Source organism: Protopterus annectens, chromosome 4.part0 (assembly GCF_019279795.1).
Source record: "Protopterus annectens isolate FY-2018-M chromosome 4.part0, PAN1.0, whole genome shotgun sequence".
In the NCBI taxonomy this organism is placed as follows: domain Eukaryota; kingdom Metazoa; phylum Chordata; order Ceratodontiformes; family Protopteridae; genus Protopterus; species Protopterus annectens.
Window position 1 is genome coordinate 850,800,207 of NC_056733.1, and position 27,510 is coordinate 850,827,716.

A 27,510-nucleotide genomic window follows, 5' to 3' on the forward strand; every position below is an offset into this window, starting at 1 on the left:
CTGGATAAAATTATCTCTCCAGAACTAGTGGGTTTTATGAAAAAAAGACAGTTATGTGACAACACCCGCATGTTAGACACCTTAATTACCCTCTTGGCAAAAGATAAGTACCCAAGTTACGCACTTACAATAGATGCATCAAAAGCTTTTGATAATGTAGACTTGGATTTCATCTTCTTAACAATGTCACACTTCAGTTTTCCCCCATCATTTATAAAGACCATTAAAATGATTTACAACAATGCTACCACCACACTTTGCATCAATAAGACATACTCTCAACCCATCAGAATAACAAATGGCACCCGTAAAGGCTGTCCCCGTCACCATTCTTGTTTAATATATACTTAGAACCGCTATTACTTCACATTACCCAAAACATCTACCCCCACCTCCCCAATATCTATAACACAATTGTAAAATACTCAGCTTTTGCTGACAACCTAAACCTATATTTTGAACTCCCCAACACAGATTTATGCAAAGTAATATTTTCAATTGAACAATTCTCCAAGATAGCAAACTAACCCCCCAAAAATCTTCTGTCTTTCCTCTAAATCCGCTTAATCATAACATATCTTGTTTCCCCTCAGTTGGCATACCCCTAAATTACACACTAAAATACCTAGGCATAAACTTTTCACATACCTACAAAGAAATGTACAAATCAAATCTCCAAAAAACATGGGAAAAAATCAAACAGGACATCTCAAGATGGGAAAATATAAACCTATCCCTCCTGTCTAAATCAGCCATCATTAAAATGAATATCCTTCCTAAAATACTATTTCAACTAAACTCTATCACTCTTAAAATCCCTAAAAAATGTTTCACATCAGTGGAAAAGGCCCTTTCTAAATTCCTATGGCACCCTAAAACAACAAGAATATGTTACCAAAAACCCACAATACCAAAAGTAAAAAGAGAATTGGGACTCCCATATTTTAATTTGTACTATCTTATTATAAATGCAAACCAGTTAATTCAAATATCAGAATATGATAGAACTAAAAAGATTTGGTCCCCAACATGGGTTAAAATATGGTCCAATCTAATACATGCTTTAAATATAAACCCCCAAAGCTATCCCTTTTCTTAACTCCAACTACAAACTCTTTAACAAATTACATCCAGTAATCAAAAATGAAATACCTGCTTTCCAGTCTTTATTTACGTCTATCAATCTACAGAATTCACTATGTTTACTACAACCCATATACATGAACCTGAACATAAAATTAAATAATAAAATGACTGATCTCAAATCATTCCCACTAATTAAAGACCTACTGGTATGGCATATTTTACAGCATAAGGAATCAACGCTTGAAAACTTAAGATCACAACTAAAAACACCAGGTAGTTACAACCCTATTCTTAGACAAATTATATCACTAATCAAGATGAAATACCTTAACTATAAAACAGATATACAAAATATAGAAGCAACCCAAAATATAATCAAATCACTAGCTGCTAAGGAGAAAATGATCGCAAAGTCCTACAAATTAATAAGTGAGATTAAACACCAATCTGCATTATTATACTCAAAATACTGGGAAAACATTAATAAAACTATCACAACAGCACAAAAACAAGAAGCTATTACTAACACTTTAAACACTTTAAAACTAACACCTTTCAGAAACCTAATTTACACACAAATAATGATTAACCAAAATGCATACTATACTCCAGCTGTCCTTAAAAAATTTGGCTATAAAAAAGAATCACTGTGTCCCTTTTGCTCCCGAGAAAATATTGATATTATCCATATCTTTTGGAGCTGCAAGAATATCTTCAAGCTCTGATGTTCCCTAAGAGTGCAACTTGAAAAAATTGGATACAAGAAAACCACATTTTCATGGGAAACAGTGATTCTACATATAATCCCTAGTTCAATCAATGGAATTCATAAACACATTTTAATTACATTGTGTGCCCTGCTTAAATTCTATATAACTAAAAATTGGGTAAACAATAACAAAATGTCATGGGTAAACTTTAAAGACATGGCAATTAAGTATATTACCTCCCACAAATTAGCTACTCAAAGCACAAAAAAAGAACATATTTTCAAACATATTGGAACTCTCTACTAGACACAATCCTAGCAAGCAAACAAAATCCCTAACTTAAAAACAATTTTGGTAGCCCACACATACTTTTATAAACTAAACACAGAAAATATTGCTCAAACAACATGATTTAAGATTAGCATTAAACGGATGGCATCCAACAATGTAAATAGTGTAACTTGTACATCATTTAAAGTTTCACCAACCCTTTAACAGTAACGTAACCCTGCTTATACAAGTCAAGTGATATACAAATGATGGTATAAAACAAGTTTTTTTTATTCCTCTTTTCTTCACTGTGGAAAATAGCTTTACTTTTTTCTGAATTATGAGTACTACATCATTCCTAACACAAACAAGTGTGTAATTTTCTTTCTTAGTATCCTCACTAATGGTGAACTTTTAGTTTTTCTTTATGTTTCTATGCGATTATTGTAGAAAGTTGTATTTTCATTTGTTTTTGTTGTAATGTGTAAAACATTATTGCTGGAATAATAAAAGCAATAAAAAGTATATTGGAAAAAAAAATTATCTCACTTCTTTTGCATACTATGTAAAAGTTTTGCTCTGACCTTTTATTCCTTGTGTGAACTTGTAACATGCTTTTTTGTTATATTTGTTCTTAAATAGCTGTACTTTAACTAATTTGCACTTTACTTGAGCTTTTCTCCCCAGGTGTCCACTGAAAACAGGTTTCCAACCCAGTCGGACACTACCCGGTCAACAAATGTAAATTAAATAAATAAGCATAACTTTTACACATACAAAACATGACTGATTTTTGATAGAGACATGGGGGTATTCAGAAACAGTACACTGTATTCAGTGAAACAGTATGGTGAACAGCAATGCTCAGGGAAAGACCAGTTCAAAGTCACCCATAGCTCGATTGTACCAGAAGGGAAAATAGTGCACTATACATTGCATGCAAGTGACAGCATAATGGTATGCAAATGAGTGACAGCATGCTAATGAATGATACTTGGTATGCAAATAACAATAGCAATCATGACGTCATGATTTAAAAACTTATAAACCTAACACAATGAGATACAGTGATCATCTTTTCTGTACACCAGCATTTCATGGTGAACAGGTTTAATGCTCAAACGAAGATGGTATGACTATCATATACATTAACAATTCAGTATGTTTTAGTGCCCACTTTAAATGCCAGTATCCACAATGTTGAGCAATACTACCCTCTACTTTACAGAAGTATCCATCAACTACTGGCATATCATCAGCACTACAGTGGCACATAGTTGACCACTATTGTATGGACAATATCAGTAACATGCAGGAGCTGTCCTCCCATGGCATCAAGGGAGATGCATGAAATGCCTATTTCAGTGGACATGAATGTTTGTAAACGGATTCATAGATATTCTAAGACCACTAAGTCATACGACCATTCATGCCACACCTCCTTTCTACAGGAGGGCCATACCAGTCAATCCAGGAAGTAAATTTGCAGTTACCCATCCAGTCATCTAGGTTATGTTTAAAGGAAGATAGCGAATTGCAATATTTAATATGTAGGGGAAGTTTATCCCAAAAGACTGGGAAATGCTCAGTTATAAACATGTTCCTTCTTGTTTTACTTATCTGTTGGTGAAGATTTTGGCCCTTAGTTCTTGTATTGGGGGAGATATTGAACTTGCAGAGATACAGGAGGTCCAGGATAACTTGATCTGTAATGGCATGGTAGGTGAGACAGAGGTTTCCTCTCAAAAGTCTGTATGACACCAAATAAAGGGATAGCACCTCCAACCTCACTTGGTACCTCAGGGACTTTAGGTCTGTGATCTTTTTGGTTAGGAACCTTTGTGGTATTTCTGATTGTTTGATATGTTTAGTGAGATGCATTCTAAATGGGACGTTATATTTGATAATTAGCTTTATCAATGCTGAGTATAAGGGAGTGATTACATCTTTAGTTCTTGAGGATATTTCTTTGTCAGTTAGCTGGTCTAGATAATAGGATTTTCTGACAGCTGTTGCTAACTGATGGTCATAAAGAGAGAGAGCTTTTAATTCATGTACTTAGGTCCCTAACAATGTTTTCTTTTTGTAAAGGTATGTTGTTTAGACAGTATTATGAAAGGAGAGGTTGTCTACTAATTACGATGTATAAGGTGATCTGTACAAATTGTTATAAACCACAGATGGAGGCCATCAGTTCATGTAAGGGCATCTGTTGGAGTTTTATCAAACAGAGAGGTGATATATTTGGATTTAATTGTATTAAAACAGAAGTAGGAAGAGTCTGTTAGGATGTCATATATTGTTACATAGCTTTTGTCTGTATCAGTTGGTGGGAGGGTAAAGAGAAGAACTCTTTTACAAACTGAAATAACATGCCCTGATTTTGTGGAGATAATATCTCATTGTAGGGATTCTTTAGAAGTATAGCATATTAATTTGTTTACTAGGTTCAAGAATTTCTTCTGGTTGTTTCAGAGAAAGGTTTGGGAAGCATGAAGGAAGTTTGTCTTATGTATCCCTGTAGCTTTCTTTACTGTTATTCTACCATACTAATTGGGAATGCTTGTGAGTACATTATAAAATCATTATTGTGTTTAGCAAGCCATCATTTGCCTCATTAAAATAACACTGCATCTGATGTTGTCATTTTCATTCCTTCCTCAACTGATGGGTTTTGGATCCAACCTCAGATCCAACACGGCCACCTACACTAGACTCATGGATCCGTCTCGCTCTCATGCTGCTCTCTTTGCCCACAGTGCCCCACCATCCTACCTCATATTTCATTTTCCACCACATTGTTTGGACACAGATTTTCTGCTCTCAATCTAGAAGGTTAAATAGTAATTTTTATATCTTTATTTGAGAGTTTTTAGTGTAATATCTTTTCCTCTTCCTTTATTTGTATTTATAAAGGACTTTTCTTAACATTCAAATCTTTTTCTAATATTTTAAACTCATTTCTAGTTTGGCCTTTCTACATTTTCGAGGGCATTCTTCGAAATGCCCTTGTTGGTATTCTATCTCTCTCTCCTTGCTGTCTACCAAACCTTAGGGTACTTCTGAAATACCATTGTTGTATTTTTCTCTGTTTTTTTTCTGTTTAAAAAAAAGAATCTTTCCTTCACTGTCTGCTTTTTAATATAGCTGACAAGCCTATGGGTTTTAAGAAATGCACTTCCTGTGGGCGTAAGATCCCTAATTCTGATGCTCACAAGGAAGTACATTTATTGTTTGGGTGCTGCCCATCTAGAAGTTGACTGCTTCTTTTGTTCGGGATTCATTTCCTGTGCGTTGAGTGACAGGAAAAACAAGCTGGTGTTAAAAGGCTTACTACCTTCTTTTTCCAGAAATCCTGATAACGGGAAACATGACTTGACTCCAAAAAAAAAAAGGAGTCCAGGAAACAGTCCCCTGACCATTCTCCCCGTTCAGCTGATTCCCAAACCTCCAGCTAACATTTCTAAGAAACTGGATCTGATGTCAACCTTGGATCCTACAACTCCAAGCATCAAATCTCCTCAGATCCAATCTCCACATTTCATGTAATTTTACCAAATTCCTCCAACAAGAATGGAAAACATCCCTGATGTTCCACCCAATCAGAGGGAAGCAGCATTGAAAATAGTAAGGCTGCTACAAAAAAGAGTCATCCAGAAAGTCCCCCCAGACCAGCAAGGATCCATAACTTACTCAAGATTATTTTTAGGGACAAAGGAGACGGGGACTTAAAACCAATTCCAGATGTCAGCTAACTAAACCAATATGTAAAATATTCAAAGTTCCGAATGGTCGTGGTTCAGTCTTTTTGCCTGTACTGTGAAAGGACAACTGGATGCACTTTGCAGATCTTCAGGATGAGTACTATCATATCAAAATGAAAAGGTGTTCAAGACTACACTTGCACTTCTGGCTGGGAGCCAGTCATTACCATTTCAGAATACTATCCTTTGACCTCACTACAGCCCCCAGGGTTTTCACTAAAAATGCATGGCATTGGTAGTGGCTCATCTCAGACTGCTGGGATTCTGTGTGTTTCCATACCTAGTCAACTGGCTCCTGACCACCCCATCCAGGCATCTAGTAAATACAGTTATGTCATCATCTGGGCATCACAGTCAATTACACCAAATCACAACTTATGCTTACGCAGACTCTGGAGTTCACAGGTGCTCATCTAGCCATGATCAACCAGATAGCTTTGCTTCCTCTAAGTTCATACTCTCAGATCACAGGTCATGAACATGATTTCCCATTCTTACCCTACAGCACAGTTAGCCCTGCAAGCCTTAGGATTGATGGCAGCAGCAATAATTCTAGTTCTATTAGCCAGATTTCAAATGCAAATCCTGCAGTGGACTGTTTCAGTTCAGCGGTCTGTTCTTCAGCATCCCTTAACTCCAGTCAAGATTTTCAAAGTTTGCATCAGTCACCACTGATGCTTCTCAAATTTGATGGGGGGAGTACGTTTTGAGAAGGACAGTCCAAGCTGTGTATTCCCCTGGATTAGGCCAGTTTGCACATCAATGTGCTGAAAATGAGAGCAGTCCTACTAGTGTTGCTGGCTTTTCAAGATGTTCTCCCCTCAGGGATGATTGAGATACAAATGGACAACATGTCAGTAGTCCGGTATATCAACAAATGGGGGGGGGGCAGATCTTACCCATTGTGTCAAGAGGCAATGAGTGCATGGCAGTGGGCAATCTCGTTTGGTTGCTTTCTTATTGCAATGCACATAACAGGAAAAAACAATGTGTTTGCAGACAGACTAAGCAGGTCCATTTTGATGCCTCATGAGTGGTCTTTCAATCAAAGAAAAGATCTTTCATTGATGGGGCCAGCCATGCTGCAACTTTTTGCTTCTCTCCTCATCAAAAAGTGCAACAGTTTCTTCGCCCTGGTCCCTCCTTTACACTTACCCCCCCATTACCCTTCATCCCCAAATTTCTACAGAAGGCATCCCAGTTGAAGAGCACAGTCATCCACATTGTGCCATTTTAGCCTCATCAGGTTTGGTTCTTCTCCCTCTTGTCTCATTTTTTTGTATCCACCTTGTACATCCAGAAATTCTGTTTCATCTGAAGGGCATGAAACACCCAGACATCAACGGCCTCAAGCTGACTGCATGGTTTCTCCAGTTCCAGTGATGGCTATACAGTCCAGGCATTCCTCCCAGTTTGCCATATTCTTTTATCCTCTCAGAAACTTTCCAACAGAAAAATTTATAAAAGTAAATGAAAAAGATTTTCAGTTTGGGCCCTTCAGAGAGGCACCTGGATCCCTTCTCCTTCCCAGTCTCAGCAGTTCTTGACTTTTTTCCTTTCCTTTATTAATAGCGGGGTGAGTTAAAATACTATTAAAGTTCAATTAGTGGCCATTTCAGATTTTTACTCAGATGAGAATCATTCCTCTTTGGTTTCTTTGAAATTGTGCAAAGCCTTTCTTAAGGGTATCTTTTTACTCAGGCCCCCACTACCTTGGGATTTGACTATTCTGTTGCAAACTCTTACCCTACCTCCTTTTGAGCCTTCAGCTAAGATTGATCTTAGGTTCTTGTCCTGGAAAACAATTTTTTTCTGGTCACTATCACTTCTACTAGATGAATATCTGAATTCCAAGCCCTCTCCATGAGATCGCCTTACTTGATCTTCCATAAGGATAGGGTTTCATTACTCATAAACCCATATTTTTTACCTAAGGTGGCTTCCAAATCCAACATAAATCAGGCCATTATTTGCCTGTTTTCTTTCCAAAATTCTCAAATAAAGGAGAATACATGTTTTATCTTCTGGACATCCATTAGTGACTTAGATCATATCTGCACAGAACCAAAGACCATGAAAACTGACATATCATTTTTATCCTTCTCCAAGACCAAATTGGTAGGTAAAGCAGTGTCTAAGATGACACTGGCTAAATATTTGACTTATTGCATATCCTTTGTTTATAAAGAAAGAGGTTTATTCTTACCTAAATCCACCTAAGCACAGTCCATGAGGTCTGTAGCCACTTCATCTGCTTTCTGGTCACGAGTGTCCATAGATGATATTTGTTCAGCTGCCACTTGGTCCAGTGCTCATGCCTTTATTGCTCATTACAAGTTAGACATACTTTCCAGAAACAGGGCAACATTTGGTTCTGCTGTATTCTGCAATATCCTTCCATGAGGATCACCCAAGGTTCATCTCACTGGGGACTCTGTTCCATCAGTTGAGGAATGAATTAAAATGACAAAATCAGATAGAAAAGTTATGTACACCATAACGATGCATCTGTGTTGTCTTTTTTCATTCTTCCTCAACTTACTGCACTCCTGCCCCTTCCTTTTCTTCCTAGTGAGACCTAAGGAATGTCCATTTGGGAACCTACCTGCTCCCTATTTGGGCTCCAGCCTTTTCTGTGTCTTTATCTTGCCTTTTCAATAATGATACGGTGTTATGCATATTAGTTTTGGGGCAGCAAACTGGATCTGAGGTATGTCAGGATGTTTATTTATTTATATTTTTATTTATTTATATTTGTTTACCGGGAAATTGCAACTGGACACAGGTCCTTTTTTCAGTGGAGGACCGGGGAGAAAAGTGCCACAGAACAATAAATGAGCAGCAGAGTACATGAAGAACAATTGAATATACATACAATAGCAAGTAATACATACTGCAGCAATAATTAGCTATAAATACAATATGAAACATGGCAATAAACAGATATACCAATATCTAGCTAGAGGCTAGGAATAGAAGTAGGATGTATATACAGATAGTACTAAGCTCAAATGGATACTGTTCTAAATTCATATACCTAAATCTTATATACAAATACTGCACCAAACTCAAGTATAAAGCAGAAGCTCCACATAAATGTGGAACATGCTAGAAGGGCTAATGGGATGGAAGGGGAAGATGGAGGAGTAAGAGAGGAGACTGAGTGAGGAGTATACGTGGTAGTGAGAGGAAGCTAGGTCTAAGTCAGTTGGATATGTATTTGGAATTGAGATGAAGTGAGGTAGTTAAGCCTGTTATAACAGGTTTGAGAGATTGAGTGAAGAGGGAAGGGGAGGGTAAAGGATGAGCTAGAGCCTTCAGAGGAAGGAATGCAATGATAGGATGGTGTGAAGCAGGGTGGCTAGGGGAGAGGAGAGGAAGGGGAGGTTGGGTCATTGTAAGTAAAGGGAGGAGCTCAAGAGCTGGATCCATGAGTCTAGTGTGAGTGGCCAAGTCAGATCCAAGGTCGGATCTGAGAGCCATCAGTTGAGGAAGAATAAAAATGGATGGCATCATATCATGAGGTTGAGAACAGGGCAGGCTCACAGGTCCGATGGAAGATGGAGCATCATTATGGTGATTACATAACTTTTGTATCATTTGAATGCATTATCTCTAATTCAGTTCATGTTTAAAATACAGTGCAGCAAGTTCTCACACTCATTATTGCTCATATTCCTTATTGCTATGGTATTTTATTGCTTGTATTCAAAATATCAAAAGAAATTAGATTCACTTTTATTTTTACTGTTAAAAGGTTCATTCCTTCTGTTTAATAACCAAATACCTCAGTGGAGGCTGGCTTTCTGTTTTATATATAGCTGTTTAAACAATATCAACCTTTCTGTTGAGGTGATGTGCATGAGAACTGAAATCTTGTCTGATAAACAATGAAGCAATGAATAAAATGCATGTGTTTTGTTAAAGCTTAATTACTTTAGGTTATGTGACCTAGGTGAAGATAATAATATCAAATAATTAATTGTGCATTTCATAATCCATGGACAGTTGCATTTTTAGTGCCATAATGATAGATTTTGAAAATGTAAAAATTTCAGCTATGTTTGTGCTGTTGGCTGTGTGTTAAAAACAGTCTGACTTTTGCTGCAAGAGCTCTACAGATACTTGTATGTAAAGTTTTACTGTCACTGGACATCGAAAACTTTAAGAAATTCTTAATTTGCAACATGTAGCAATATATTTTAGCAACAAAATGAATGACTGGTTAAGTCAAATATATGCAGAATATTCTTGCTTTCTTGTATTGTATTTTTATTTTGTATTTTTTTTTTAGCTTTCTTATAGTGCTACTAGAGCTTTATATGACTTTGCAACAAGGGTAAATTGTATTATATTTCTACACCTGACTTCAAATAGTCTACATAAATGTTATTTCATTTACCAGGTTATTACATGTACTAAAGGAATATACAAAAGTTATAATGCAAAAGTAAGCAGCTAATAATTTTCAACAGAAAATAATTTTATTTACGTTTTGCAAAGTGAGTTTGTCATGGTGAGATACTAACTGTGACATCTGAATGCAATGCTTAAAGGACAACAATGAGATTCTGTTATTAAATGATCAACATCTCTGTCCCTTTTCTCCCTATTTATAGCCCCTGCTATTAATAAACAACAATACAGCATTTAAAATATTTAAAATCAACTGTTTCTCTCCACTAGAATAGTACCTTAAAGTACTGTGGTGGTTTCACTTTCCAAAAACTTTGATCCTACCCAAGAAAAGCTTGCTGCAGTCTCCAATTTACTGATGTCATTAAGACCAGTGAATACAGGTAGCTTTCTGGCCCAATGCCCTTCCCAAAATGACATCACCATGACCATCAAAAAAAAAAAACACCCATGCTGTGATGTCACTTCTCCCGGTCCTTCCCCTACCCATACAAAAAGTAAAGGCTAGAGCAAGGAAACAGTACATGAGTCAAGTCTCATGCTGTGAGCTGTCAGTCACAGTGGGTAACAGCTCAAATTACCCTTAACACTCCGACAGCTAGGGAAGTTAGGTGTGAAGGGGGTGGGAGATGAGTCGAAGTAGTACAATTCAGGCTTCACAAAAGACTGCAATTTAGCCATTCTAAAAAGAAGCAGCAGTAAAAAGCACTTTAAAAGTCTGTTCGGTGCCATTTGCATTGTTTGTGTTTTAAGTAGTCATTGAATGGCATGAAATGTTACTTAAAACTAACTGACTGAAAGACAACAGTGTATGCATGTAAAATCAATGCAGTGACAGGAGCTTTAGAAAGAAAAAGACCTGTGTTCTGTAATTTTTTTACTGACAAGCACTGCATTGTGGGATATGTAGAGGCAGACTAAACAATCAGGATAAGGTTGCCATCCATCCTGTTGTCAGCGGAACACTCATGGGTTGAGCTGCCTCATCCCGTTGCCCACTGTGCAAAGTAGTGGGACTTGAAAAGTCCCGCTTTTCAATCGCACTGAATTGCCATGGAAAAGCCACAATTGCTTCCGGCTTTTCCACGGCAATTCAGTTACGTCACCAACCCAGACCTGGAGGCAAAACTGTTGCCTGTTAGGTCCTGGTGCTTTAATTCATGCAGTAATTGGCTGTAATTTATGAAAGTGGTGGGGATTGCGGCAGGAAGAGCCCTGCAAAGATCGCAGCTGTAGCAGCGCTTTGTTTTAAGCACTTCTACAGCCGCTAAAAATATGACCAAGATTTGTTTTTGTTTTTTTTTTCTAATGAGCCAACGATACATCCATTCATCCAGCCAGCCAGTAAGCCATCCATTCATCCAGCCAGCCAGTCAGCCATCCATTCATCCAGCCAGCCTGCCATCCATTCATCCATTAATTCATCCAGCCAGCCATCCATTCATTCATCCAGCCAGCCATCCATTCATTCATTCATCCAGCCAGCCAGCCATCCATTCATTCATCTAGCCATCCATCCATTCATTCATCTAGCCATCCATCCATTCATGCAACCAGCCATCCATTCATGCAGCCAGCCATCCATCCATTCATTCAGTCATCCATCCATTCATGCAGCCAGCCAGCCAGCCATCCATTCATGCAGCCAGCCAGCCAGCCATCCATTCATGCAGTCAGCCATCCATTCATGCAGCCAGCCATCCATCCAGCAAGGCATCCATTCATTCAGCCATCCATCCATCAAGCCTTCCATCCAGTCATTCATCTATCCAGCTGCTACTCCCACCAACCAGCTAGCCACTCCAGCAGCCAGCCAGCCAGTCAGCTAGCCACTCCAGCAGCTGGCCAGCTAGCTACTCCAGCAGCCAGCCAACCAGTCACTCCAGCAACCAGATGGCCAGCTAACTAGCCACTCCAGCAGCCATCCATCATACCCATAACAGCATCTCCTTCACTGCTCCTGTGGTAACTTCATGGTAGAGGGTGTGGCCAGTGTCATATTGGCCACACCCCTATGTCCCACTTTGGCCCGCATAAAAGGTGGCACCCCTAAATCAGGATCACTTCTAGATGCTAGTCCTCTTGTGGTCAGACCCAGAAATTGCATATACAAAATATTTTAAAAACCTGTAAATAGTTCAAGAGTGGTGTTAAAATTTAGGAAACACCAAACCATGATGAAATAAACATGTTTTTGAGTCTGTGTGTGCAGTTCTCCTTTACAGTGTTCTTCCTAGTGCATATTGTACTGCACAACTCATAAAATAACACTAAGCATCAAGTTTTCTATGAAGAATAGGCAAGGTACAATAAAGAGTAGGCAAATAAAGGTGTAATTATATATGTAAGAGTTTGGCAAAACTCTGTATTCTTTGTGGAGTTCATCAAAGACAGTGAAAATACTAAGTATTTTCTACCAGAAAACTGTAGAAAAACGCTTTGACTTTTCAAATGATATTGGAAAAATAACAACTCTATTTTCATTTATTTTTTTGTCTGCAGATAAAGAATCTATTTCTAAATCAGCTCTCTCTGCTAGTGAACAGGCAACTTTGCAACGCATGAAGAAACGTGGTCCATATCATCCCAAAACACCTGATCAAATCCTCCTTTCTGTTAACACTTTGCAGACATCACAGAAACAAGATGAACTCAGCTCTAACACCAAGGTGAATATGTTTATCCGTGAGGCATGGGGAGTCTCTCCTCCCCCAAGCCAAGAGCACATGGAAAGGTCCAGTGCTACAAAACATTCCCCGTCATATGAGGAGAACTCTGAAATGTCTAGTGCAGTAAAGCATAAAACTAACAATCAGACTGCAATCAGTCAGCTGAAGTCAGCAGCAACTTCTCTTGATATGACAAAGAGCAGCATCCCCTTTGAAACTCGAGAACTTGAGCTTGACCTAAAGCACTCCATGCATGGACATACTGTCAAAAGTCATATTCCAAAGCCATCAGTCACACGTCTTAAAACAAGTCTGGGTTTCAGAGAGCAAAGAGAGCATATTGTTACAAAGAGGAGATCACTTACTCCAGCAAGAATCTGGGTTGAGAATGTTGGCAATTTTACAACAAATGCTGAAGAAGCAATCCAAATGACAAAGATGGTGATTGGAACTTCTAGAAAAGCACAGCCACAATGGCGATCAAAACCACAGCCATCGGACACTGTGGACCCATACCGTATCCACAGTGGTTTCAAGCTTTTAACAGTAACACAGCAGCAAGAGCATGAGGCAAAAATTAAATTTCAGCAAAGTGAGTCCCAGAAGAAGATTCTGCAAGATAAAAACAAGGAATGCAAAAAGGCATGGCTAAGGAAGATTAAGGGGTTACCCATAGAGAACTTTACAAAACAAGGGAAAGTAGCAGCCCCTGAACTTGGACCTGACACTTATATATAAAACTTTCCTTGGACATTCTATACATACCCTATTGCTGGGTGATTTATTCTTTGTTGTTAAGCTGTTTCTTCTTAAATTTAACTTAGTAAAATTTTCCTACAGGACACTTTGTGTCTTTATAAACCAATATAATGAAATAAGACAAGTCATCAGTACATGGCTGGAGGTAATCTGTGGTTTATTCATGTAATGGTTATATTGCAAGGTGATGCTGATTGACTATACAGAAGTGCCAAAATCCTTATTACTTGTACTCATTTAAAGAACTGCTGTCTGTAAAGTTACAGTGACATGCATCTTTCTGTTTTTACAAAGTTAGCTTATTTTAATTAAAATAACTGACACAAAGATGATGTGATGTACATTTCCTTGTAATAAGTGTGATACTAAACCACTTTTTGCAATATATTTCAAACTGGAGTTGTACATATGAGGCCATAATTTCAACTTAAACGTGACTGCACACTAATTAGCATGTTTCCATTAATTATTTTTGTATGTATGTTTTGAATAAATATGTTAAGTTTGCGAAAGGGCTACAATTTCAGTTATAAAAAAAACCCTTTGCTTGGTAAAGGGCTAGGAGTTCAGTTGTAAAAAAGTTCTTATCGATGCATGAAGCCTTGTCAACAAATGTGATGAGTTTGAATCTCTGATAAAATGAGATGACTATAAGATAGTAGTTATGACTGAAACATGGATAGCTAAACATGTTAAATTAAATATTTTTTATGTACGTGCCAGTATAGGAGTGAAATATTTCTTCACTCATCCATTATGGTAAGATAATAATGTAAAGATCCAGAAAATGAGATTCTAATGGTTGAACTAGTTAATAGGTTCATAGGTTTAGAGGAGATTACTAGGCTAATGGCCCTAGGGCCTTTACAAGCCTAGCCATGTTATACCTGTGTTCCCTAACTGACCGTTGTTAGATGGTCTTTATTTGCAGGGTGAGTCTATGATCAGCACCAATTGACATAGGTCCCACCCCATGGGTGAATTTATGGTCTGCCTTCCAATTGTCTAGGTTGCGCTTAAATAGGGTCATTGAGGAGTTCTGCTTCATGTGAATTGGGAATTTATTCTAGAGGAACAGCAACCCCTGGGAGACATATGTGTCTCTCCAGCATATTCTGTTAATGTCACAGACTAGGTTGAGATCCCTGGAGTGAGTGACTCTTGTTCCATTTAATTTGTGGATGTGCAGCATTTCCATTAGGGCATGGTTAGAGACTGCTCTGTAGGCTAGGCACAAGTCACTGCTCAGCAGTCTGTAGGATACAGAGCACAGTGACAGGGCTTTCAGTCTTTCCATGTAGGTCATGTCCTGGAGGCCCTGAATTTTCTTGGTGAGAAACCTCTGTAGTCTCTCCAGCTGCTGCTGGTGTCTGCTGAGGTACATGCAAAAGGAAGCATTGTACTCTATTAGTGGTCTGATGAAGGTCAAGTACAGAGGAGTTATAACATCCTTAGTCTTGGATGTGATGCCCTTACTTATGAGATGCATGAGATGTGTAATATAGAAGGCTTTCCTTACCACTGTGGACACATGGTGATCGAAGTTTAGGATGCTATCAACCTGTATTCCCAAATCTTGCACCACTGGGTTTGAGCTTAGGGAGGTGCTGTCAATATTGTAATTTGCAGGGACCTCCTCTTTGCCAAAGGGGATAATATTGCACTTTTTTGCATTTAGTTTTAGTCTGTGGCCTTGGCACCAATCATCTGTCTGTGTTAACCGCTTTTGTAATATGTTAACATCATTTGGAGACTCAATGCTTTTGTCCAATTTGCAATCATCAGTGAACTTGGTAAGCCACTGGTCATCTACTTTCTCTTGGACTTCCAAGAAGTAGATTCCAAACAGTAGAGGGCCCAGCAGAGATCCTTGTTGTACACCACTGGTAACTGATCTGCTGGTAGAGGTGGACTCCTCAACTTTGAGAGTATGCCTTATGTTGGTGAGTCAGTTGGCTACCCATCTAGTGACATATGGGTTAATCCCCAGCTGGGAGAGTTTCTCGATGATACCTGAGTGGGGGATTGTGTCAAACACCTTAACCAAGTCAACATAGGTAGTATGTACAGTTTTGCCTTCACTCAGAGCTTTGGTTACATTCTCAAAGAAGTCCACCAGGTTTAATAAGCATGATCTACCCTTAACAAAGTTAAACTGGGTCAGGTCAAGAGTTTGAAGTTCGCCTATATCCTTGTTGATCCATAATCATTCTTTCCACAGCCTTGCAGATAAGGCTGCTTAGGCTTACTGGGTCTGTAGTTCCCAGGGTCAGTTGATGGGCCTCCTTTGTGCAAAGGATTACTGTTGCTGTTCTCCATTCTGTTCGAGCAAAGCCAGTGCTGAGATTGCTAAGTGGTTCCACTAGGTCTTGTTTTAGGTTGTTTAGTATGCAGCCTGGGATATTATCTGGTTCAGTAGAGGCCGTGTTTTTGGCCTTGAAGAGCACAGATATGACCTGGTCTTTGGAGATACTAGGTAGAGGATGGGTATCAGGTATGCTTTGGGATATGGCTGGAGGGAACAGGGTGGTGAAGTTTGCGCCAAATCTGTCAGCTAGCAGGTTGGCAGTTTCCTTGGGTTCATTATGAGTGGTACCATCCACTTTAAGTTTGGCACATAGCTGGACATTCCCTTTTAGATTTTGGATATAGCTGAAGAATGCCTTATGATTATCCATAGCTAGGGATGCTTATTTATCCTCATAACTAGTTTTAGAGGAGTTCAGAAGTAGAAGATATCTGATTTGCTTGCTCAAGATATGGAGGGTATTCTTCCTCTGCCGAGTAAGTTCCCTCTTGTTCTTAGATAACATGTTCTTACTTTTATTATATAACCTATTTATACTTGAGGTCCATCAGGGTGGCTTGTTTTGTTTGGGAAGATCTGTTTTGATCTGGTCAGGTACAGCTGAGTCTGTACAGTTGTTTAAGTGGTTGTACAGAGCATTTGTGCATTCCTCTGCATGGGAGCCATTTCTGGCTGCATTAGCAGGGGGGTTTGAAACTTTTCATACCATTACTTAATAGGCAGTAGTTTGCTCTGGGGAAATTTTTCAGTTTTTCTGTTGCTCTGGGGGGGGGGGGGTGTCAGGTCTGATCGTTACTTCTAATGAGACAGATTTATGGTCTGACCTTACCATGGAGGACAACACACAGTGCGGGTAGTGCGGTGACCAGTGACCCCCCCCCCCATGTTGGTGAGTACCACGTCTGGGACACTTGAGCCCCTTGTGGGGGTGCAGACTAACTGTTCCAGGGCATTTGTTGTGACAAAATCCAGGAACCTCAGGGCAAGTGCTCATGTATGTTACCCAATCTATTTAAGGATAGTTGAAATCTCTTATGACGAAAGTGTCCGGTTGTATAGTATGTGACACTAGCAGGTCCAGGTAAGCGTTGTGCTTCTCTTGATTCATGGTGGGGGATCTTTAGTTAGCTACGATATGGTAGGGTGTTTTAGCTATAGTTATTTGGACCTGGAGTAGCTCAAGAGCGCCAAACTGTTTAACCAGTCTTCAGGTATTTTTGACTTTTTTGAATATGGATACAACTCCACCTTTGGTTCTTTCACACTCGTTTTGGGGTTTGAACGTGTGGAAGACATTGTAGCCTAGCACAGCCTGGATGCTCTCTGCAGCCTTGAACCGTGTCTCATTGACTGCATAGATGTCAGCATCTTCCAAGGTAAGGAATGCCTCCAGGGAGGGCAGTTTCCTGTTTAGGCTCCTAGCATTAAGCAACATAACTTGAGTTTGTCTTGAGTGGACTTTTTTACATCAGGAATTTTGCTGTTTTGACATTGCCTAAAAAGGCATTATGGGGGAGGCAAGTGTCTTTGCCAGTATCCAAAAGCCTAGAGGAGACAGGTGAATACCATATCTGGCAAAGCAATGTGGTCTGTCAACCATGTCTTCCCAGGCTGACAGATACTAGATTCCCCTGGACTGAGACCAGAAGCTATGCCAATTGATGAAGTCAATCATTTTTATGTTTGTATTGTGGCATCATCCTGGGTGAAGGTAGGATGCTGCTTAGGCCTAGAGACATATCTGCCTGGGAAACATAATCTGAGAGTTCAGTCATGTCTCCCTTCATATAATACAGAGAGGTACATCTCAAGTCATTCACCCCAACATGTATTATGACAGAGTCATAACAGTAATTGTTGTTGAGTGACTTGAGTGCGTGTGTAATTTGATGATTTCTAGCATCTGACAAGCAGCTGACCATGACCTTCCCCTTGTCCAGACTGTTGAGATGGACATCTGTGTGTCTCACTATGGAGTCACCTATGACCAGGGCATTTGGTTTTGAGGTGTTTTGCCTTAGGGGATTACTTGCTGAGACACTGGCATGTGTGTTGTTATGTGTAGTAGATTCTATATGCTTTGCAGTGTGTGCAAGTGGTTTGAGCTTGGGAGGTCTCTGATCTTTTGGTAGCCTTCTGTTGAATACCTCCACATATGCAGGTTTATGTGTTGTGATCTTGTTTTGTATGAGAGCTGATGTGTGTGTGAACAACCTATTTGATGCCACCTGCACATAAATGTCTTGGAGATGAGAGCAGTACTTTTAGCGTTACAAGCCCTTCATCAGGACTCTCTTCCCATCGGGACTATTGCAGTTCAGAAGGACAATATGTCCGTAGTGTGGTACATCAACAAGCAGGGCGGAACCAAGTCCTACCCCTTATGTCGAGAGGCACTCAGACTTTGGCAGTGGGCAATCTCCTCTCAGCGGTTTCTGATAGCAACGCATATCCCCGGGAAGTCCAACATCATAGCGGACAGGTTGAGCAGAGCCATTCTCATGCCACACGAGTGGTCTCTCAAGCAATCAGTAGTGGAAGAAATTTTTCAGAAATGGGTCGACCTTGCTGCGATCTTTTTGCAACACCTCAAAACAGCAAGTGCCATGACTTTTTCACTCTCTTCCCTCTTCCCGGCCACCCCCCCAGAGATGCTCTAGTCCACGATTGGCCCCAGGGACTTCTGTATGCCTTTCCCCCCTTTCCATTAATCACTCAGTTAATTCAGAAAGCTACCGCCTTGAGAGCCACGATGATCCTCAATGCTTCTTACTGGCCTCGACAGATATGGTTTCCGTTCCTACATCGTTACCTCTTGGGGCAGCCCTGGCATCTGGACCCAGTGCCAGACCTCTTGACCCATCAGTCAGGACAGCTGCACCACTCCCACCAATCTCTCAACCTCACAGCTTGGTTGCTCCAATTCCAACCCTAGCCAGGCTTCCCCTTATTTCCCATTCTGTGTGTGACATCCTTATAGCTTCCCTTAAGTCATCTACCAGAAGGATTTATGCCAGCAAGTGGAAGCGTTTTTCCTTTTGGGCAGGAGCTAGAAATATGGATCCTTTTACTGCCCCTATCCAATCAGTCCTAGACTTCCTAGCCGAACTGTTTCACACAGGGTCTTCTTCCTCCTCCATCAGAGTACAGTTAGCGGCTATTTCAAACTTTCATGTAGGCTTTTCGGACTCCAGTATCATGTCCTTTCTTAAAGGTATCTTTTTGCTTAAGCCCCCAATCAGAGACCCACCACCACAGTGGGACTTAAATTTGGTTCTAACGTCCTTGATTCTTCCCCCCTTTGAACCTGCGGCTTCCTGCTCCTTGAAATTGCTCTCTTGGAAGATTCTTTTTCTAGTCGCCATAACATCTGTGAAAAGAGTATCAGAACTTCATGCCCTTTGCATTCGTCCACCTTATCTAGTTTTCCATAAAGACAGAGTGTCTCTCAGGACTAACCCATCCTTTTTACCCAAGGTTTCTTCTGAGGTGAACCTAAACCAGACTATCGATCTCCCAGTTTTCTTCCCCAACTACTCCAACAGAGCGGAACAAAAGCTGCATTTTCTGGACATTCATCGTCAGCTCCATTACTATCTGGATAGAACCAAGCAAGCTAGGAAATCTGAGCAGCTCTTCCTATCTTATGCGGCAGGGAAGAAAGGCCTTCCAGTTTCCAAAGTAACCCTTTCTAGATGGCTGGCCTCTGTGATTACTTTCATCTATGAGCTCAGACATCAAAAACTACCGTCAAGGCCCAGAGCTCACTCAACTAGAGCATTAGCCACGTCAATAGCTTTTCAGGCTAGATTACCAATAGATTCCATTTGTGCGGCAGCCACATGGACCTCTCCTCATACCTTTATCTCTCATTACAAATTAGCCATGGCCTCCCGAAGCCGGGCTAATTTTGGTTCCACCGTTCTCAAGAGTCTGTTCCGATGAGCCATCCAGGGTGAAGGTGCTAGGGACGCGGTCCCATCCAGCAAGAATGAAGGCGAGATTGACAACTTAACATTGAGAAGTTATGTACCTACCATAACGTTCCATGTTAGTTGTCTTCTTCTCGCCTTCTTTTTTTGCGTCCCACCCCCCATCCCCCTTGCCTGGATAGACCTAAGGATCCTTGGGGATCTTCTTTCTGCCTCAGTATAAGCCCCCTTGGCTATCTTTTACTGGTAGCTGTAGGTCTAGGTGACTATACGTGTAAGGTTTCCTCTTCTCCATATCTTGGAGATCCGAACTGCTATGGTGTCAGCTATCAAATGAGATCTGGGTAGTTAGCGCCTAGCATTGTGGGATATAGGGTAGCCTCGAGCCGGTAAAAATAGCTCTGGAGCTTTAGTATAGGCTGAGTCAGAGCCGAGGATTGGCTCTGAACCCATCCAGCAAGAAAGAAGGCGAGAAGAAGACAACTAACATGGAACGTTATGGTAGGTACATAACTTCTCATTATTGAGTACAGTGCCCCTTTCAGTATGTACCTCACAATGCACATGCAGCAGCTGGAGAGAATTCCTCACCAGGAGAATTCAGGGCCTTAAAAATCTACCCTATCCCGATAGGCTAATGGCCCTGTCACTCTAATCAGTTTCATACAGACTTCTCAGAGGTGACCTCTGTCTGGCATACAGATCAATCTCAGACCCCGCCTTGATGGGACTGCTGCAGACCCCGCCTTGATGGGACTGCTGCATAACCGCAAGTCAAGCTCCACTCCAGTAACCCGCACGCGTGACCTCAACCTGGTCTGTGACATCAGTAGGACTTGTTGGCGAGACAGATTTTTGTCCCAGAGACTCCCCCTCCCACTTCTGTGGAATAGACTCCCTCTCCACGTCAAGCAGAGTACCTCATTAACCCTTTTGTAAGTGCAACCTGGATAACTGGATGGGGAACAGAACATACACCCCTGGGATTCCACCTGTGTCCCTGCTGGACAGGGGCATCAGATGCTGACGTGTCGGAACATGGGCTAAATTCTTGGCTAGGCTTGTAAGGGCCTCAAGACCAATAGCCTAGTAACTTCCTATGAGCCTATAATATAATTTATGACACTATTGCACCAAGAGATCCCAGGGTGCTGTACAGTCATTATAATTCTCCTATTCAGTGTATCATAAAATATAATAGTCTATTCTTTATACACAGCTATAAGGCTTCAACACTTTGAAATTAAATCCAGCAGAAATTCACAAGGAGAATACCCAGCTTAGATCATTTGTTTTATTCAGACAGGTTGCAACAAATAAACTTGTGCTGTATATCGCAGAGACTTTTTAGGGATTAAATGTGCTTAGGGTTTAGTTGATACGTAGATATTTTCTATTGATCTCTTCTTGGTTTGAATGTTAGTATGAATCTACAAAATAACATCTATACTTAACTGAATTACTAGTAGTTAATTAATAAAAGAATGATGATGGATATGTTTGTTACCTAGAGCTTGCAAAAATATGTAACTGCACACCTTCCTGAAAACACTGGAGGGGATAAATGTATCTCCAAATACCATCATACTAGGTGATTTCAACTACCCTAATATAGACTGGGAACACTACTCAAGCCCAAACACTCTAGCCCAAAGGTTCCTGGAGTTCATAAACTCAAATGCCATGGAACAACTAGTCACCATCCCCACAAGAGGAGAAAACATACTTGATCTCATCATCACGAACATGGGATCACAATGTTCAACACCGGAAGTATACCCCTCACTGGTGAGATCAGATCATAAACTAATCTCGCTGGAGGTCCTCATCCCGCCCCCACCTGAAATAAAAAAGACCACAGTGAAAAACTTCTCAACAGCCGACTTCACACTTCTAAAAACTAGTGTGATCTCCTTTAAGGCCCCTGAGCCAGTGGTAAACATTAATCAAACCGCTGAATCACTTACAAATGCCTTCTACCAGCACCTACAGGACTGCATGGATCAGGCAATCCCAAACAAAACTAAGACTCTTTGTACCAAAGGCAAGCGTCCAGTCTGGTGGACCCCAGCCATAAACAAGCTCTACAACAAAAGGAGGAAGCTACTACAAGATAGAGCAAAATCCTTGAAAGGAAAGACACCTTTGATCATTATAAGTAAAAAACTAAGAGCTCTCATAAAATCATCCAAGGCAAATTGTGAGAGAAAAATCACCAAGGACTCAAAAGACAATCATAAGGCCTTCTTTAGCTATGTTAGAAACCTAGGAGAAAACTCCCAGATATGCTCAGAATTAGTTCAAAATGATGTGAAGATTACTGAACCTACACACATTGCCAACATACTGGCTGACAGGTTCAGTGCAAACTTCTCCCCTCCCCAAAAGGAGAGATATCTATACCAGAGGATTGTAGCCCCCCAAACATATCCAACGCCCAGGTGAGAACTGCTCTCTCCAAGGCAAAAAACACAGCATCCATGGGACTGGATGGTGTCCCCGGCTGTGTGCTCCATGAACTCAATGAGGAATTAAACCCACAGTTAGGACAGCTGTTTAATTTAGCCTCACCTCAGGATACGTACCCAAGGAGTGGCGCATGGCGACTGTGGTCCCACTTCATAAGGGCGGTGCATCCACCGACCCTGGAAATTACCGTCCCATTAGCTTGACAAGCCTTATCTGCAAAGCCATGGAGAGGATCATAATGGAACTCATAAATAAAGACATAGGGAACTTGCAGACTTTGGATCCATCCCAGTTTGGCTTTGTCAAAGGCAGATCATGCCTCTTAAACTTGGTTGACTTTTTCGAAACAGTCACCAAGGCCATTGATGAGGGCAAGGCAGTCCATACAGCCTACCTGGCAAAGGCCTTCGACACAATACCCCACTCAGGTATCATCGAAAAACTCATCAGCTTAAATGTAAACCCATACATCACAAGATGGGTTACAAACTGGCTAAGTGACAGAACCCACAGGGTCAGAGTTGCTGGCGCCATGTCAGACTCAAAGCCTGTCACAAGTGGTGTCCCACAGGGCTCAGTCCTGGGACCACTCTTGTTCGGCATCTACTTTTCTGAAGTACAAGCAAACACAGGAGGGTTATGGCTGACAAAGTTTGCAGATGACTGCAAACTGGGCACCATAGTCGAAAACACATCTGACACAGATATCCTTCAGAAGGGCCTCACAGAAACGGATAACTGGTGCCAGAGCCATGGCCTAAAGTTAAACGCCAAGAAATGCATAGTCATACCCTTCGGGAAAAACAAGGTTACCCCTAGCTACCATATAGGTGGCAATCCACTGAACACAGAAGAAGTCATCAGGGATCTGGGGACCCAGGTTGACAGTAACCTTTCGTTTGACACTCATGTTGCCAAAGTAGTTAGGAAACCTTCTACATTGCCCACCTGATCATGAAGGGATTCACATCTAGATCTAGGAGGTCATCGTCCCCCTGTACTCATCACTCATTAGACCTATGATTGAGTACAATGCCCCATTCGGAATGTATCTGACCAGACACCTGCAGCAGCTAGAAAGGCCCCAAAAGTTCCTCACCAAAAGGATAAAGGGTCTCAAAAATATGTCTTATGCTGCCAGACTGAAAGAACTCCAGCTCTATTCAGTCGCATACCGCTTGCTCAGAGGTGACCTGTGCCTGACATATAAAGCCATGTCAAACCCAGATTTGATGAATATGCTTCACCTCAAAAAATCTAGATCCCTCAGAAACACAAGGGTGGGAGACTTAAACCTTGACACGGTTATTAATAGAACATGCTGGAGGGACAGATTCATCACCCAGAGACTCCCTATGCTGTGGAACAAAATCCCGGTACATGTGAGGCAGAGCACCTCGCTGGCCTTGTTCAAGAGGAATCTTGACCAATGGATGGGAGATCGCAGATATACCCCAGGGATTACTTCAGTGTCACTGCTTGACAGAGGCACAGCAAAATAATAGGCATAGTTTTCTTCAAACTAAAGGGGTGGCGAAAGCCACATAACTATGGGCTAGGCTTATAAATGCCCTTGGGCATATAGCCTAGTACGAACCTATGAACCTATGAACCTGTGCAAATAAGGCTGTATAAAACACTTCTCCGATTTAAAGATTAGCTTTATGCATGGGATAATGACAGATAATTTATTTTGTGAGTTGGGGGAGTTTGCATTCCTTGATGGATATTCTCAAATGTAGGAATTATACATGTATAAATAAAGTATGAGGGCTCTTGGTGTGAAAAAAGCTATTTGTTAAGTTGTCAATCTCGCCTTCATTCTTGCTGGATGGGTTCGGAGCCGATCCTCGGCTCTGACTCGGCCACTCTAAAAGCTCGAGAGCTAATTCCACCGGCTCGAGGCTCCCCTATATCCCACAATGCTAGGCGGTAACTCCTCAGATCTCGTTTGCCGCTACACGATCGAGGTGCTTTTTTCAACCGGCTCAGGTTAGTTGAATTTTTGACAGTTTTAGTCAGTCAGACCCCCCTTTAAGTTAGCTCTTTTTATAACTTTTAAGTTAAATAGTTTTAATCCCCTTTTTAGTCAATTTTTCTCCAGTTTCCTATCCCAAATTATCGAACCTTTCCCTCGGGCTTTAGGCCCATTCCCATCCCTCCCTTGGTAGTTGGAGTGTTTGTGTTTTTGTAGGGAATTTTTTGGTTTAAAACTTAATTATAAGTTAAAATTTATAGTTAAATTTTAAAGTTTTATTTTTGGAAGTGTAATCGGTGTGTGTGTGTGTGTGTGTGTGTGTGTGTGTGTGTGTGTGTGTGTGTGTGTGTGTTTGGGATTACACTTTACTTCTCTTTGGACATGTCCAAAGAATCAAAGGTCTCAGGCTTCAAGAAGTGTGACTCATGCTGTCAGAAGATGTCTCTGATGGACGGTCACACTTCTTGTGTTTACTGCCTGGGACCTTTGCACCTGCAGGACTCATGTGCTGTTTGCCATGGCTTCAGCCCTAGAGTCCTGCAGGAGCGAAAAAATAAATTAATTCTAAGAGGCTTATTAAAGCCTGAGGGTCCCTCGACTCAGTCATCGGGGAAACCCTTCAAGTCCTCCAGACCTTCGGCTCCAGCCTCTGAGCCGACTTCTGTGGCCCTAAGTCCATTCGAACATCGACTCCGGCCGGAGCCGATGAATCTCGAATTCATGCACCTATGGTGTCCTCGGCTCCGGCCGGAGCCGAGGAAGACATAACTGAGTTGGCTCCGATCAAGTTGTCGGAGCCGACAACTAGGAAGAGGTCCCGTTCTCCATCTATCGGCTCCGTTCATTTGGCTCCAGCATCACCTTTGCTGTCTGAACAGAGCCATAGATCCCACTCTTCTAGGTCTTCCAGGTTATCGGACCATGACCTTCAGAGAGTAATGAATCGACTTCTTAAGTCCGAGGCACTGGCCCAGATGCTTCAAAGTCCGACTCAACAGTCGAAGACTATCCCCACCACTCAAAATATTCCTCATCTGACTATCTTGAGTTCGGAGCCGGGGCGGTTCGGACCCGAGACTGTGGTGGCGTCGGAACCGATACCTTTGTCTTCAGTTCCGTCGTCGGCTCCGATGTCTTCCTTGGAAGAATCTCGGCGCCGGACTTCCCTCGTCAGCTCTGAGGGGGCGAGTGGCATCGGACCCTTGTCCGACCCCGCTCTCCCTCTCGGTGCTTCGGCGCTGGTGAGTTCAGCTCCGACATCGGCCTCGGAGCCATCTCTGTCGGTGCTGGGGGAGGTTTTCAGTTTTTCGGAACGGAGACCCCCGGCTCTGCCTGACAGAGGTGCCTTTGAGGTCATGAGGAGAGTGTTAGAACCAGGTTCTAATCCACAGTCGGCTCCTTCTGCCCTTCCCTCCATGGTGCCTCCGGTGATTTCTACTCACTCTCTTGTCCCAGACCGTAGAGAGCCAGCTCCTCAAGTTTCCCCTGTGGGGATTTCCTCCTCTTCCGAGGCCTCTCCTGACCCTGTAGGAGAGCCCCCTAGGAAGAGGCAGTGTAAGAGGAAGCACATTGACTCCCCTGAGTCTGTCACCTCTGACACTGATTTAGAGGATTCTGAAGGTTCCCCTCGTTCCCCCTCTGAAGATGTCTCCTTTGCAGACATCCTTGAAATTTTAAAACAGAGGGGGAATTGGCCAGCCCTCAACCCTTCAGAGGATGAATCAGTGTACCTTGAGGCGTTTGGCTCTCGCCCTTCCACCTCCTGGGTGTCCCTTCCTTTTGACCCCCTTATGCAAGTGGTGGCAAAGAAGGCTTGGGCGGCTCCTGACTCAGTGGAACCCACCCCCAGGAGACCATCTAAGTTCATCATGGCCCCCAAAGATAAAGAGTTTCTGACCAAAGGCATCTCTGTTGATGCTATGGTGGTGGCTGCAGCTACCAAGAAGGAGTTAGCTGATCCTTCGGTGCCTGTTCATCCTCCTAACAAGGAGTCTAGGTCGATGGACAGGTACGGGAAGTGGATGTTCTCGTCAGCGACCTTTACTATGAGATCACTGAATTACCTGTGTCATTTTACTCGACTTCAGAGGGACTTACTCAAGGAAGCGAGTGAGATGTTGAAGGACCCAACAGCTGCGGGTTTTCAGGACAGGATGAACTCTCAGCTGGCTATCCTTAATTCTATAACCAACTCCTCCATGCGCCTCCTTTCATATGCGGCTGATGGAGCAAGTAGAGCGGCAGGTACAGGTGTAGCCTTGCGTAGGCACGCCTGGATGCGGCTTTGTAATTTTGTGGACCCCTTTAAGGCATCCTTCACTAATTCCCCCTTTGATGGATCATCCCTCTTTGGTCCTCAAGTGAAGGAAACCCTGACTAGGTGCGAGACTGATGGCAAAACTCTTTCTGCCATCGGAGTCCGTTTTTCAACTCCTTCTAGACCTTACCCCAAAGGTCAGAAGGGGGGAAAGATGTGGTTCCGTAAACAATCTCAAGGAGACTTGCCTGACGCACAGAGTCGATTCCCCTCTAGAGGCAGAGGGGGGAACAACAATGGTAGACACCGTCCCAGAGGCAGAGGGGGCCTGCAAAATCAGGGCAGTCGAGAATCCTTTTCCGACAAGCCTTTTCAGCATCCCTGAGGTGTTGCCCGACTCTCCACCTTCGGAGGCAGTCGGGGAAGGTTGTCACTGTACCCAAAAGCCTGGCTATCCCTAACTCAAGACAAGTGGGTACAGTCTATCATTTCCGAAGGTGACAGAATCCCTTTCCTTTTCATTCCAAAGCTGTCCAAAACATCCCTTCCAGACGTTCCACCCAGTCAAAGGGAGCAAGCAGCATTAGAAATTTCAAAGCTGCTCACAAAAAGAGCTATTCAACCAGTGCCAGCAGACCAAGTAGGATCCGGAACCTACTCCAAATTCTTTTTGGTTCCGAAAAAAGGGACTGGAGACCCATTCTGGATCTCAGCAACTTGAACAAGTTTATCAATAAAACAAAGTTCCGGATGGTCACGCTGCAGTCCATTCTTCCTCTTTTGGAACGGGACAGCTGGATGTGCTCTATAGATCTCCAGAATGCGTACTATCACATCAAGATGAATCGACGCTCCAGGAGGTTTCTCCTCTTCAGGCTGGGAACCAGTCATT

General features: G+C 41.8%; 1 protein-coding gene across 1 annotated transcript in view; it reads left to right on the plus strand.

Moving 5' to 3' along the window:
- The window catches only part of LOC122799619 (CMT1A duplicated region transcript 1 protein-like), a 922,387-nt gene extending 908,206 nt beyond the window's left edge, over positions 1-14,181 (plus strand). Inside the window, exon 14 of the mRNA XM_044068803.1 lies at positions 12,749-14,181. Coding sequence (XP_043924738.1) covers positions 12,749-13,653 — 905 coding nt within the window. The 3' untranslated portion in view covers positions 13,654-14,181. The remainder of the gene's footprint in view (positions 1-12,748) is intronic.
- Positions 14,182-27,510: the final 13,329 nt, after the last annotated feature.